The 13,884-nt window shown below is 39.1% G+C and overlaps 1 protein-coding gene across 8 annotated transcripts in view; it reads right to left on the bottom strand.

Annotated features, from left to right (window-relative positions):
- Positions 1 to 13,884, bottom strand: part of bahd1 (bromo adjacent homology domain containing 1) — a 47,324-nt gene that overhangs the window by 16,611 nt on the left and 16,829 nt on the right. For 5 of the 8 annotated variants that reach the window (XR_010892479.1, XM_067366653.1, XM_067366654.1 and 2 more), the window contains exons 2-3: positions 6,070 to 7,641; positions 603 to 976 (exon numbers count right to left, since the gene is read on the bottom strand). Coding sequence is in view for 7 of the 8 variants with exons in the window: in XM_067366653.1 (XP_067222754.1) it covers positions 603 to 976; positions 6,070 to 7,621 (1,926 nt within the window). In the remaining variant the exon portion in view is untranslated. Of the gene's footprint in view, positions 1 to 602; positions 977 to 6,069; positions 7,642 to 8,637; positions 8,712 to 10,855; positions 11,585 to 13,884 lie in introns of those variants that run through there. The other 3 variants (XM_067366649.1, XM_067366650.1, XM_067366652.1) reach the window with 3 other exon arrangements.

Genomic DNA, 13,884 nt, shown 5'->3' with positions numbered 1-13,884 from the left:
AAATGATTTGTTTTTAGTACTCTGTTTGGCAAGGGTAAGACTAGTATCCAAATTCCTATAGAGCAGCCCAAAGACTTAGTAAAGACATGACTCAGCAATGTGACGGATTAAATAGATCTTCTACTGAATCCTGAAGTGCTGTGTGTAAACTTTTCAGAAAAATCTCATCTAATACAGATGTCTCAGTTCTTAAAGACACTAAAATGGAGAAGAAAACAGCAGCATGATGCAAGTGTTTTTTTGTTTTTTGTTTTTCTGTTTTGTTTTTTAAACACAACCGCTCATTGTCTCAGGTTTGCCCAGTGGCTATTTACAATATGTTGCTTCTTTAAAATATTTGTTTGAAAGTACCTCACTGGAATTTAATAATCATGTCCTTTCCAATGAACGCAATACAACGTTTACTACTGACATTTTGTAACAGCTGTTCTAAGGAAATTGCCTGGGGCATAATTTTGTAATTTGCCAGGAATAAATGCAACATCTTTCAATGAATCGCTGCTTTAAGTCTTGCTCTGGGCACCTCTATGTCTCTTTAGGAAACTTGCAATACACCGGTCTGTGTTGACACCATCCCAGGACAGGGCAGCTCGAGTACGTACCACGATGAATACTTCCTTTTCTGTTGCCACACCAACAGGCAGCCAACCGTTTGTTGCCCGGCGACGGCTGATCTTAGGCTGCTTGGCAGAGCCGCTGCCATGGCCTGCTCCCAGCTGGCCATCCTTAATATGGGGGCAGACAGCAGAGTCCCGCACCCCAGAACGAGAGCCACTGGGCGGCTTGGCCCTCTGAGGGCATTCCCGTCCCACTCTAATCTGCACCTGGGGTCGACTGGCGTCGGAAAGAGGCGTCTGCAGGTGGGGCACTGACTGGGTGGGTGGAGGCACACTGGAGATGGGGCAGATGGACAGAGGCATGGCAGAAGGCATTGTGATGGACGAGCTGTGGTCATCCAGAGGGTAAGAGTAGTCTTCTACAGAGCGGAGAAAGCAAAAATCATTGATTCATAAAATGCTCAACATGCATTTATGATGATAAACAAACACCATATTGCATGTAATACAACACAGCAGACTAATGCAGTCATAAATGAGTCAGTGTGCCAGATGCTGCGTGGTCAGATGCAAAGCTAAGAGCCTGTAACCACAATTATATACAACCTTGAGGGATTGGGTTTTATGACAGGAACTACATATCAATTTAGAAATGTAGAAACATAGAGGCACTTGATTATTAATTCATAATTGAACTTCCAACAAAACAATAATTATCATTTCAATAACATTCAATTGCTGTGATCCAAGGGTGCCGTAAAGGTTGTGTTGGCAAAAAAAAAACAAAACGCATGAACAAATTTCAGAGTGGATGAGCCAATCGTGGGAAACCTCCTGTCAATTGTCTATGCAGTTCCCATAGTGATGAAGAAATTTGAGGTGTGAGCCTGTACATGTGATGCATTCTTCTAGTAATGCATAAAAAGAGACAAGAAATGTGCATTTTTTTAACCCCAGAAATTAAATTCTGTCACGATTTGTTCCAAAGCTGTACTTTTTATCTGTGGAGCACAAAAGGTTAATTTTTTTTCTTCATGTCTTGATCTTTCTTTTTCCCCCCATACAATGATAAGTTCATTGTGACCACAGACTCAAGTTCCAAAAAATAAAACAAAGCACACACAGTATGTTTCATCCACTAAATAATTCCTTATGATTCAATTTTGTATAGAAAAGATCTGTGCGAACAATAAATAAAATTCTCCTTTTGTGTTCAGGATATGCATTTGACACGACATGAGGGTGAGAGAATTTATTTCACCACTGGTTGATCTATCTCTTTAAAATTGAACTTGTCTAGAAATGCATACTTGTTACTTTTCATGCATTACCCAGAAGAATGTATTTTTGGGTGAACTATTTCTTTATACTGGATGTGGGACTAACTGGGAAACTAATCTGTGAAACTACAAGAAATTAAAAGTGCATAGCTGGGAAATGTCAAATTAGGAAGAAAATCCATTAACTTAGTTTGAATACAATTTTAAGTTTTATACTTCATAAATCGCCAGATGTGCCAGATGTGGTCAGATGCAAAGCTAAGAGCCTGTAACCACAATTATATACAACCTTGAGGGGATTGGATTTTATGACAGGAACTACATGTCAATTTAGAAATGTGAAAACAGTGAAACACTTGTTAAACTACCAGAAATCAAAAGTGCATAGTTGGAAACTGTCAAATTAAGAGGAAAAAACATTAGCTTTGAGTACAATTTTAAGTTTTATACTTTAAATTTAAATAAACAACACAGAACACATACATTTACTGATAAAACGTATTAATAACATTGACATACTGATTAAACAAAATTTGTCCCCACTCTATTGCTGCTTGAACCATCTAATATTCAAGACTTTAAATTATTTTCTAAATAAAATCACAAGTCTTCCATTTTTAAATTAAATTGAAAATCTTGTGAGGCTGCTGAGATTTATTTTCAGTCATTTAAATGTGGTTTAGTCTATATGCATGGTCAAATCAGCACAGGGTCAGAGGTCAGTGAGTGAAGACACTAAGTGACTTATCTGAAATCAATTATCTCTTTTGAATTACTGTGTTACTAGCCAATTCACCATTGCAAAAAAAAGGGAAGAGGAATGACTCTTTAATAGCTGAATAACAAGTCTGCAGCCGGGCTGACTCCTTCAGGGACCTCTCGTCCAAAAGATCAGGGCTATCAGCCCTATCACCCTACCCGGCCCCGAGGTTTGACATCAATGAATAGCAAATCTAAAAAATCTAATAGAAGCAACAAGCGTAAATTGAACACCAAATCTGTCCAAATCAAACAGCCCTCAGACTAAGTGCACACAATGACATGAGGTTGGAGTGGTAATCACACTCTGTCTACACAAATAATGGATAACAATACTTAAGATAGCCCTGTTCACAGCGCTAGGTCTCTGCAGATCGAGTCTGGGTAAGCGTGTAAGGAAAAACGCAGTCCTTGTACATTCACTCAAGCATGAAGTGTTGCATTATTGGAGGAAAACTTCACATTTCCCTGCAGTATATAGACAGCTTTAATAAATTTGACTCTCCTAATACTCAGTTTTAGCGCACACATTATCGACTGGTTCAATAAAGCACTTTGTGTATGTGTAATGCTTTGCACTCTGCAAAATTACACAGTTTCCACATCCGTTTAATAGCAAACCAAATATACCAACTTTACAATAATACTAAAATGCCTCTGCTTTGCTTGTTTGTCTTGTCAAGGTAAAAGTCATGCTGTACCTAAAGAGAAACCCACAGAGAGTCAGATTACTGTCTCATTAACGGAGATTACAGCGAGTGAAAAATTACATTGTATAACCCAGCCGTGTAGTTAAAAACCAACAAGGGAGCATGTCTGCGGAGGTCTCCGCCTGTGCCGAGGTTCACATGCGGCTGCGAGACCGCAGCTGCCACCTCACAATGAACAGACAGTTCAAGTCTCCTGCCAACAAAAATAACCAGCACCCTCCCCACCTGTGGCAATTACTCATATGCAAACCAACAGACTGCAGGGAACATGTCACAGTGACGCGGCTGGGGAAGGGGATTTCATTTCATTTGTCTCCTACTCCGACTTTTCACAAGTCATTGATGCAACCTCGATGGGGTTTCTCTTGACATCTTTTAATGTCACTGTATTTGTTGTGTTCACCTTTAGACCTTTAGATCAATCAGTTTAGAGACTGTGTGAGCTCATTCATAAAGACGTCTACTTCTGAGACTGGGTCAAGGCTGAGGATACATACATGGTATAGTAGAATGAATGTGAAAATCACTCCAAAGATACATTTTACATCTAGTCCAATGTTCTCCTCCAAACAATGTGTATAGTCATGCACACACACACACACACATATACAGCTATGGAAAAAATTAAGAGACCACTTAACATTGATTTCTGAACTTGGAGTGGTCTCTTAATTTTTTCCATAGCTGTATATATACACATATATATATTTATATATATATATATACTGTGCGTGTTATTCATTTAAAATAAGTGTTTTCTATTTTAGTTTATTTTAAAATGTAATTAATTCATTCATTCATTCATTCCAGTTTTTAGAGTCACATAATGCTGATTGCATTGGTCCTCAAGAAACATTTCTTATTATTATCTGAATAAAAGTATCTTTCAAAAAAAAAAAGTTTACATTATAAATGTTCCTAATGTTCCATTGACAAACAAAACACAACTTTGTCCATAGCTTTAAAGTTTTAAAAGGACATTATTTTAAATCACTAAATTATAAAGGATAACATCATCTTTAAGGGATAATAAATTCCCTTTTTCTTACAGTTACATTTACTCATTACTTGGTACATATAGGATTAAGCATGGTCAAATTTAAACCTAAATTAACCTTTAATATTACAACAAAATGTATATTTTAGTCAACCTTATTGCACTTCCTGTCGGTTGCCATATCTGCATACTTGCTTTATGAAGTACTTAAAGTTTAACATCGTCTTGCTTGCCTGCAGTTTCTTAAATTTTATCAAATGAAGCCCTACTTAAATATAAAATGTGGCACAAGGGCTTTTCACACTGTGATTAACCCTGGGTTATCATCGTTCTAAACGCCGTTTTTAACCCCAGATTAAGGAGCGTTTCACATTTGTAATTTAGAAGCGGGTCAGCACCTTTTTTTACCCGGGATTATGAAACCCTGCGGCTTTTGCGGTGTTAACTCCATATTACGGTGCCAAACTTGTACGGTGTGAAATGATGCGGTGTTAGAATGTTATAACTAGATGCTTAGCAACCGACAACCAATCACGTGCCTTATATTCACATGCTTTGGCCAGTCACAGAAACACCGCTGGATGTATAAACAGTCGTTTCTGCGTATGATAAGAAAAATGTTACACGGCGATGAAAAACTTGACAATTGGAGTGAAGAAGAGACCGTTTCATTCTTATCTTTATAGTTCGAAAAGTTCACTCAGAAAAACTTGATATTACAGTCAGCAATGTGTAATATGAGGTCGTGCAATACTAGAGCCTTTATATAAACAGGTCACGTGCTGCGTTTTTCCAGTCATTAACACTGACACCGCAAATATTCAAATAGGTCTTTAGCCCGGGGTTTAGGAATGTGCAGTGTGAAACGGCAGTTTATGAATACCCAGGATTAACCGTTAACCCCGGGTATAGTATGAGCAGTGCGGAATGTGAATTACGATAACCCAGGATTCTCTTTATCCGGGGTTTAGAATGACCCAGGGTTAACCATTTCAAGTATGAAAAGCCCTACAGTTTACCAATTCTCACTCTCTCCTCCACACTTCAATCACAATCACATGAACAGAAGGCAAACTGTGTCAAGTTAAAAAATTATCAAACATCCTAGGCCCTGTTTCCACCTGGTATTAAGATGCATTTTGGTCACAAGTGGACGATGCTAAATACAGGTGTAAAACATTTTGAGCTTGTCAACTTTTCAACTTCCAGAGGTAGTCAAAAACGCATTCGACTAGGTTGCTTTCATATTGGAAATGCTCATGTGGTTAAATGCGTTCGAACAGCCACGAAAGACCGGCCTACTCTCCGCCTACTGACCTAATGCATAAACAGGGATTTAAATTTTGTTGGCTGAAGTTTGGTTTGAAGACGAAAAACGTACCAAGCACAATGTTCTCTCACCATTCCTGAGCAGAAACGAAAGTGGGTGCTCTCCGTATGTTTTTCTGTCATCTCTGGGCAAGTTCATATGTAAACTGCACGAGCTTATTTTGTCTATTATATTGAAAGATCTGAAAAAAACCTTACACCCGCCTATAGACCCTCCCCTAAAAGAGAAATCAGGACAGAAGTGGTTGAAAGTGGACAAAAGGGATGGATTAAAATACCAGGTGTAAATGAGTACGTGTCTCCCTTATCCACTTGTGATCCGATCGACCAAAACGCATCTTAATACCAGGTGTAAATAGGGCCCTAGTGGTTACAGTTATGGAGCTAGACGGACAAAGGGAGAGATATTTTTTCTTTCATTCCATTTCCCATCCTACCTTTTTCCATTTTGTGCATGCAGCTGGAGCATCCTGCGTTGTACGAGCAGCCCCTGCTAGCGATGGGTTGCGTGGATCTGTAGGCATAGCTGTTGAGCCTGCAGGCTTCTCCGTAGCAGGTGCCCACAGAGTTACAGTACGCCGGATGAGGGATCCCTGTAGGATGGGAAACCGAAGAGGGCAGCAATTTTGGTCTCTGGACCCCGCTAGTGCGCATCGCCAGCGGGGGTACGGACGAGGGTGCGTGGCTTCCCGGATTTGAGCTTACGGGAAGCGCCGGAGTCCCGTGATGGGCAATGTGCACATAGTACCCAGGGTAACAGGGATAGGAATGGGCACCGATGGGCATAGCTGGATGTGTCAGCGTGTGAGGGGAAGGAAGAAATCCCTTCAGAGAATGTTCATCGGTTTCCGGGAAGGTTTTCTGGCCGAGGAACAGGGCTAGTCTATGGCAGTACTCCACTGATCTCTCCTGGGAACAGCAGTAATATGATTTCACATCAGTCTCTGTTTTCTCTTCCTTCACAGGCTTCAGGGGAAAGCTGAGCATGGATCTGCACTGATATCTGGGGGTAATAAAGCCATGGCTTCCTGTGCTCCCGTCCCACAATGCCTCAGTGTGGAGGGCTTGTTTCTCGCAGAGGCTGCAGCATTGGTGCGCTACTTTTAACTTGGACTGACAGGCCAAATTGTGCTGCTGTTTACGTGATTTAGACTGTAGCGGTTTCCCTCGCACTCCTCCGCCAGTCGGTTTGCCATCTGTTTTACCTCTGCGCTTCACTCCAGAGGACGTGCTGGTCAGCTTGAGTAGGGCGGCCGCATTTAAACCGGCCAGGCGCTTGGGAGCAGGACTGTTTAGAGTCTGTAGATCAATAGTGCCAGCCTCCGTCTTCGCTTTTTTGTGGTTTCGACATTGTTCGGACTCTCCGGTACATGTGCGTTTTCGGTTGTCTTGGACTTTTCTTGAACAATCATTATCTTTCGCTGTGTCTTTAGAGAGAGAAGTGTCTCCTTTTGTCTGTTGCTGCTTTTTTGAGAGTTTTGATGCCTGTTGGGGGTCCTCTCTGTCCAACAGCAGACTGTTAACGGCCTCTGCATTCAGAGAGGCCAGCCGTCTCTGACGAGGTTCAAGGACGAATTCTGTGTATAAGGCAGATTTATCCGGTTTCACTTTGCTTTTTGGTTCAGGCGCTGACCGGCAAGTCTTACATGTTTTCTTGCGACACTTGCAGATTTTCGCCTTCACCTGCATTTCCTTCTCCTTGCCCTTCATGCTGTTCCTACACGTTTCGCTCTCGTCCAAGCGCGTCAGTACGACACAGCAGTTAAGCGCGCTCACTTCACCCAATCCATGTCGTCCCCTGAGGGGGTACAGCTTCCGGTCTCTCTCTGTGCTCTTCCCTTTTATTTCCTTAACTTTTCCTCTTTGGGTAGAGCATTTTTTAGCCTTCTTTTCTGGCCAAGTTCTGTCCATAGTTGTCTGACAGCTCACCTGGTCCGCAGATTCACTCTTATATCCACATAAAGAGTTCCTCTGCCGTGCATGGGTCATCACACTCTGTCATGCACAACCTATAAAAGAAAATATAAGGCATTGTTAATTACTAATTTCAAAGCTGTAACTGCTATGATTAAATATATAATGTGTACAGGAAATTAGGGATTACATAACCTTTACTAATTAATATTAATGCAACCGGCTATGTAAACTAAAGCTGAAAAATCAGCACAAATGTGGCCTTATGTGCCACCCTAATCAGGTTTCTGTTCTGGCAAGAGTCTAAAGATTTTTAATTGGGAAGGGACAAACATGATTACTAAACAGCGTAGGTGCAATAAACTATTTTTTTAAATGAGCAAATGTCGTTTTGGCCTGTAAATTCACACAATGCATAACATTCTTTTAATATTTTATGTTAGCAGGCTAGTTACACTTCTGAGATTTGACCTAAATCATTCCTTTAGCACATACTGGCGACACAGGCTTCAAGAACTGATTATACTCGACTCTAATAGACCTGGAACACTGCCATAATTAGCCTATGTCCATTATTCAAATGAATGAGAAGTAATTGCTAAAACATATACAGAGAGACCGCAAAACGTAATATTATGACATTGTGTGTGATGATTGATGTGATGGTACCACCATGTCTGAAACTTCAGCTATTCTTATTTACATATTGCATTATTTAAAGGGATATTTCACCCAAAAATGAACATTCTGTCATCATTCATTCACATCAGTCGTATCACTTTCTTTCTTCTGCAAATTACAAAAACATGTTTAACATGCCCTTTGTCGTGCAAGTACAATGAATGGACCTTTCAATAGCTTTAAAACAACATGATAAGTAACTTATGACAGGATATTGCTTTAAGAGATGCAGTGACACCTGATCTGTAAACATTAGTCAAGGTGCTTCTAATAGTTTCTTAAGTGTGCCCATTAAATTGTAGCTCTCCAAATAAAACAAAAGTTTGATTTGCAATTTTGTGGTACATAAAGTCGAATACTTATAAAATCAAACGTCAGATGACAAATGAATGCAACAAATATTTCCTCACTATGAGAAGATCTTTCTGATGACATCCTGGAGATTTAACATGTCCAACATGTTTCCCCAAGACCTACTGATTAACTGAAAGGCAAGTCAGGGGGTCAAACACACACAGAGACATATGACAGTAATTGGGCTCCATATGAAACTTAACACTAACTGACACAAAACACTAACTGCTTTGACCTATTGACAAGTTCCTCTTTCTTTAAAAGGAACAGAAGTCCTTGAGGCTTTCCAGCTGACTCTGAAGTTAGCTATTATTAGTCAAAGACATCTTTTAATCTTTGATGCATCGCTTTAGTTTAAATATGATTTTGAGTTTTATGTTCTGTATTATTATTAGTATCACTGTGCTCCACCATGAAAGGCAGAGGAGCTTTGAAAAAGTATGAATGCTACAGGCTTGCTTGGATTGTGTGAAAAGATTCATTTATTCATGTGCTCGGTTATTAAGTTTGACAGCTGCTGTATTCGAATCTCCATCTGTCAAATAAAAGAGGTCATCATAACCATCAGTCAACCTCAGACGCATGCAGCGCTCTCCTTTACAACGCACAGAGTAAGTTCAGCACCCATGAAAGAAACACTTTTATGTTTCATACTCCCAAAACCACACTGGACACAAAAAGGGATCTACAATAATTGACAACTGTAGCATTCTCTCATTTCAGCAGCAATCCTCTTCAGCTGTCCTACTGCTCAACCATTTAAATTCATTCAGCCGTGCCAGATAAAAAGGGGAATCATTCCTTAGTCCTAACCACAAAAGGGACTATGTTAACTGAACAGGTTATGCTAAAAGTAAAATATCCAAACATACACATTTACAGTAGACATCAATATTTATCTTTACAATATTATTATTAAAATATTCATTATGTAGCTTATATTAAGTTTTGTTGTTGTAGTCTAATGATTACCACTTTATAAATATTAAATATTGGATTTGGTTATACATGTAAAACAAACATCTAAAATCTCCAATTTACGAAGAATCAGCATTAACACAGAAAAAATTAAATTATAGGATGAAAGCATACAACTTCTCTTCTTTTCGCTTTATAAAGTAATTTAAAGATTACAGCAATTACAACCTACAGTGTGTTCACAAATGTTAAAAGCTCTAAGTGCCACTAAAAGCTAAATCAACAGTCTGTAATTCTTTGAATGTCACAAGTTATTGATCTGGAGAGATGTGTGGCTCATAAAATAATACACTAACTGCTGATCATGTCCAATTGAGTGACACAACACAAACTCTCCAGTGGAAGGTAGCTGGAGGATGAATTTTTGGCACGATGTTGTGGAAAATTAGAGGTTCCCTTTCTAGTTTCAGGAGGGGTGAAGGGGAAATGGCCTGCTGCCCATAATTAACCACCATTCCGGGTGTTTTTTCGGGTTGAGGCATCAGCCCGACTTTCTGGCAAATAACTGGATAGCCATCTGGCCTTTCGGGCTTAAAACGAAAACGTTAAAGATAAAATATATCCAGTATGCGCTTTAATAGTGGGGTCAATGCGGTTTAACGTGATATCTGACATGAAGAGAGGAAATAAGTTGTTCTTTCCTTCGTGCAATTTGAAATTCACCCCTCACTGTACACAAATAGATGTTGTTCTTTTTTCCTCCTACACTGCAGATACGGAGAAGGGGAAAGGTGTGGATTTGGAAAAAAAAAACTGAAAGAAAGGAGGAAGCACATATCAGAGTGAAATGTACAGCGCGATTAAAGTAATCCGGGATAAAGGCGGCAAGCGCGTGCTGGAGGTGTATGATGATGAGAGGAGCTCGCGCGGCTCATAGGGCGTATCACACATACTAAAAAAACAGCGCTGTTCGCCTCACATCCTACGGTTTCTGCCACCGCATACCTCCCAACAGCGAAACCGAACCAGCACGATAAACTCTAAACCGAGCAATTAATGTCAGTGCTGAAAATGCCACTAAACGGCCAACCGTGAGAATCAAACGCCGAAGCGTGTAGCGCTCGGTCGGTCCCTGCCGAAATCTCCGAGCTTCGCGATGGTATCCTGAGCACGATGAAAGAACAGTTTTCGCAAGTCTAACTAAAAAGCGTCTCTCGAACCGAATTCATACAGCAATGATTACGAATCATGTCATATTTCAGGCTATTCCCCCACCAGAGAGAGAGCGCGCAAGAGAGCGAGCGCGAGAGAAAAGCGCATAACCAAGATAAAACAGATTAGTAATCCTTCATTTACCTCGTCATCCACTCACTCCGCTGAATTCCCGATCAAATAATCACATTCCGCGAGCAACGAGGGTCCTGTTGTTGGGCTATTACAACAATATCGATGTTCAACAGTGAAATGAAACGAGGGGAGCACACAGCTGACAAGACACGTTTAATCGGTGACCTACTTCCGAAGTAGCGTGCTGCTCGAGATAATATTCATGCGCTGCATTCGTGAAAGCCGCTGCTGCGCTGGGACGAGGTCTCGTCGGCATCACTCAGGTAGTTGAGTGATGAAAAATGCAAAAATGACAAGCATCTGCTGAGATTTAGACCCCCTTCGCTCCGTAAAACTCACTGTTGGTCAGTGCTTGGTCTCACGCAGTGAGCAAGTGCCTTGGATCAACAGCTATTACATAATGGACAGCCTTGGACTATCTCATCATCAGCAATACTCAGAAACTAGATAATGAAATAATTGCCAAAGGGAAAAAGTTTGCATGAGGTTATCTGAGCTGTCTAGGCACCACTTCTAATTTTAAAAGATTATAATTGCTCACATATAGTGCTATTGATTCCTTTATTCCTAATACTTCCAGGAACAAGCCCTACTTCCCCATTCAAATCTAATTCAAACTGTTTGGTTTTTGACCTTCTCAGTTTGTCAAGCCTCTTTAATGTGAGATGCATGTGAAAACAAGAACCTTGGGCTAATATAAATAAATTCATAAACTGCACTGTAAAAGCACTACAATCCTATTTTATGGGTTTAGAACACAATTTTAGCTGAATAATGATTTAGTGTCCCTAAATGTTACTTAAACACTCACTGATGTTTGTTTAAAAAACACACCTAAATGCCTTTCATTTGCATAATGTTATAGATTTATGGATTTCAGTTTGAGAAAAAAAGTGTTGCTGTTTAGTTTGTTCAGCACTACTACTTCCACATAATTAGTAACAACCCCATAAATCAAAACTAAAACAAGTCAAATTCACAAATAATGTTTTGTTAAACAACTTAATAGATAGCATTGAATAGTGTGTTAGACAATAATAACATACACTCTAAAAAAAGTCCATAATATAAGGAACTTTCTTGTATTGTTTTTTTCACAGATGTTTTACTGTATTTTAAATTACTGCATTCATCATTGCATTGCGTTTATTTTAGGGTTGAAGGAAATGGCGGTAAACTTGATGGAAAAACCACTGGTAATCTTCTGCCAGGATATTATCTGTTTTTCTAGAGATTTTTTTCTTACGATGGACTTCTTACTTGTTCCACGAATTCCAATATGAACTGAATTGGCAAAAATGTACAATTGAATTGAGAATGCCTTAAAGGATTAGTTCACTTCACAATTTAAATTTCCTGATAATTTACTAACCCTCATGTCATCCAAGATGTTAATGTCTTGAAAAGAAATTAAGGTTTTTGAGGAAAACATTCCAGGATTTTTCTCCATATTGTGGACTTCAGTGGGGTACACCGGGTGGAAGGTCCAAATTGCAGTTTCAGTGCAGCTTCAAAGGGCTCTAGAATATCCCAGTCGAGGAATAAGGGTCTTATCTAGCAAAACGATAGGTCATTTTCTAAAAAAAAAAAAAAAAAAAAAAAAAAAAAAGTATAGAAAGTATATACTTTTTAACCACAAATGCTCATCTTGCACTGCTCAGCGATCCGCCGTGCATGATGTAATCACATTAGAAAGGTCGTGACGAAGGCAGAAGTGCCGCGGTATAGGGTGAAAAACTCATTTTCTTCTCCAACTTTAAAATCATTCAATATCGTTGTTTTACCTTTTATTTTATAATGGCCGTTTGGTTTAATCTGGACCTGTACTTTCACCTATGTCATGCATGACCTTTGTAACGTGATTACGTAATGCGTGGCACATTGCAGAGCTAGTGCAAGACTGTAATTTGTGGTTAAAAAGTTTAAATTTGTATTTTTTTTAGAAAATGACTGATCGTTTCACTAGATAAGACCTTTATTCCTCGGCTGGGATCGTGTAGAACGCTTTAAAGCTGCACTGTAACTGCAATTCGGAACTTCCACCTGGTGTACCCCACTGAATTCCACAATCCTGGAACGTTTTCCTCAAAAAACTTTGAAAGAAAGAAAGACATGAACATCTTGGATGACATAGGGGTGAGTAAATTATCAGGAAAGTCAATGTCGTGTGTATAAATATCTTGAAACAGTGTATAATATCTGGATGCTGTTGCTAAAGAATACAATAGATTTAGTGAACATTTGCTTTCTGTTGAAAGCAGAAAGTATCCAATTAAAGACTCAATAATAGAAGAATGATGGAAAATGGAGCAAGACCACACTGTAAATTGATGGGGAAGAAGGCCTATATCAAGATTTACAGCTGCAGCCTGATCTCCTTGTCAGACAAAATACTATTTTTCTAAGATAACTAATACAGAAGTAGGATTTTTACACTCAGCCTTAAGTTAGATAAACAACACTTAATGATTTAAGCTTCACATATGTAATGAAGATATGATAAATATATAGTTTATATTATATATTATATAATAAATATAATAGTTTAGTTAAGAATACACTTGGGTGTGAGTATATGAAGCTACAAAGTTGATATGCTTGAGAGCTCTTTGAGCAATCCATAATGATAATCATGTATAATCAGTACAGGCATAGGAGGACAAAAGCTTCAAGGTCTTACAAAGGCTAATCTGAGAGAGAAACGCCGCAAAATACTCAAAAGCTTCTTGTTTTTTTTTTTTTACATATAAATTGATGTTTAATACCACTCAGAAAAATGATGTTTAATTTAGGAAAAATGAATGGAATTTGCATACTTAGACCAATAATCTCAACAGATCAAACAGATAAGCACTTTGAAATCTTAACAAAACTTGCTCGAGGCCAGATCTTAACACACACAATGAAACATCAATTAGGATCTTCTGCTCAAAGATTCTTCCTCTGAGGCTGCAATGTCTCATATAAGAGTATCAAATAGACAATTGTTAAACGGACCCTAAAATGTCTGGTTATCCTGTTGATTATGCAGTTTTAAT

This window comes from Chanodichthys erythropterus, chromosome 18, assembly GCF_024489055.1.
Source record: "Chanodichthys erythropterus isolate Z2021 chromosome 18, ASM2448905v1, whole genome shotgun sequence".
In the NCBI taxonomy this organism is placed as follows: domain Eukaryota; kingdom Metazoa; phylum Chordata; class Actinopteri; order Cypriniformes; family Xenocyprididae; genus Chanodichthys; species Chanodichthys erythropterus.
The sequence above is the reverse complement of the archived record's forward strand: the minus strand, read 5'-3'. Positions and strand labels throughout refer to the sequence as shown.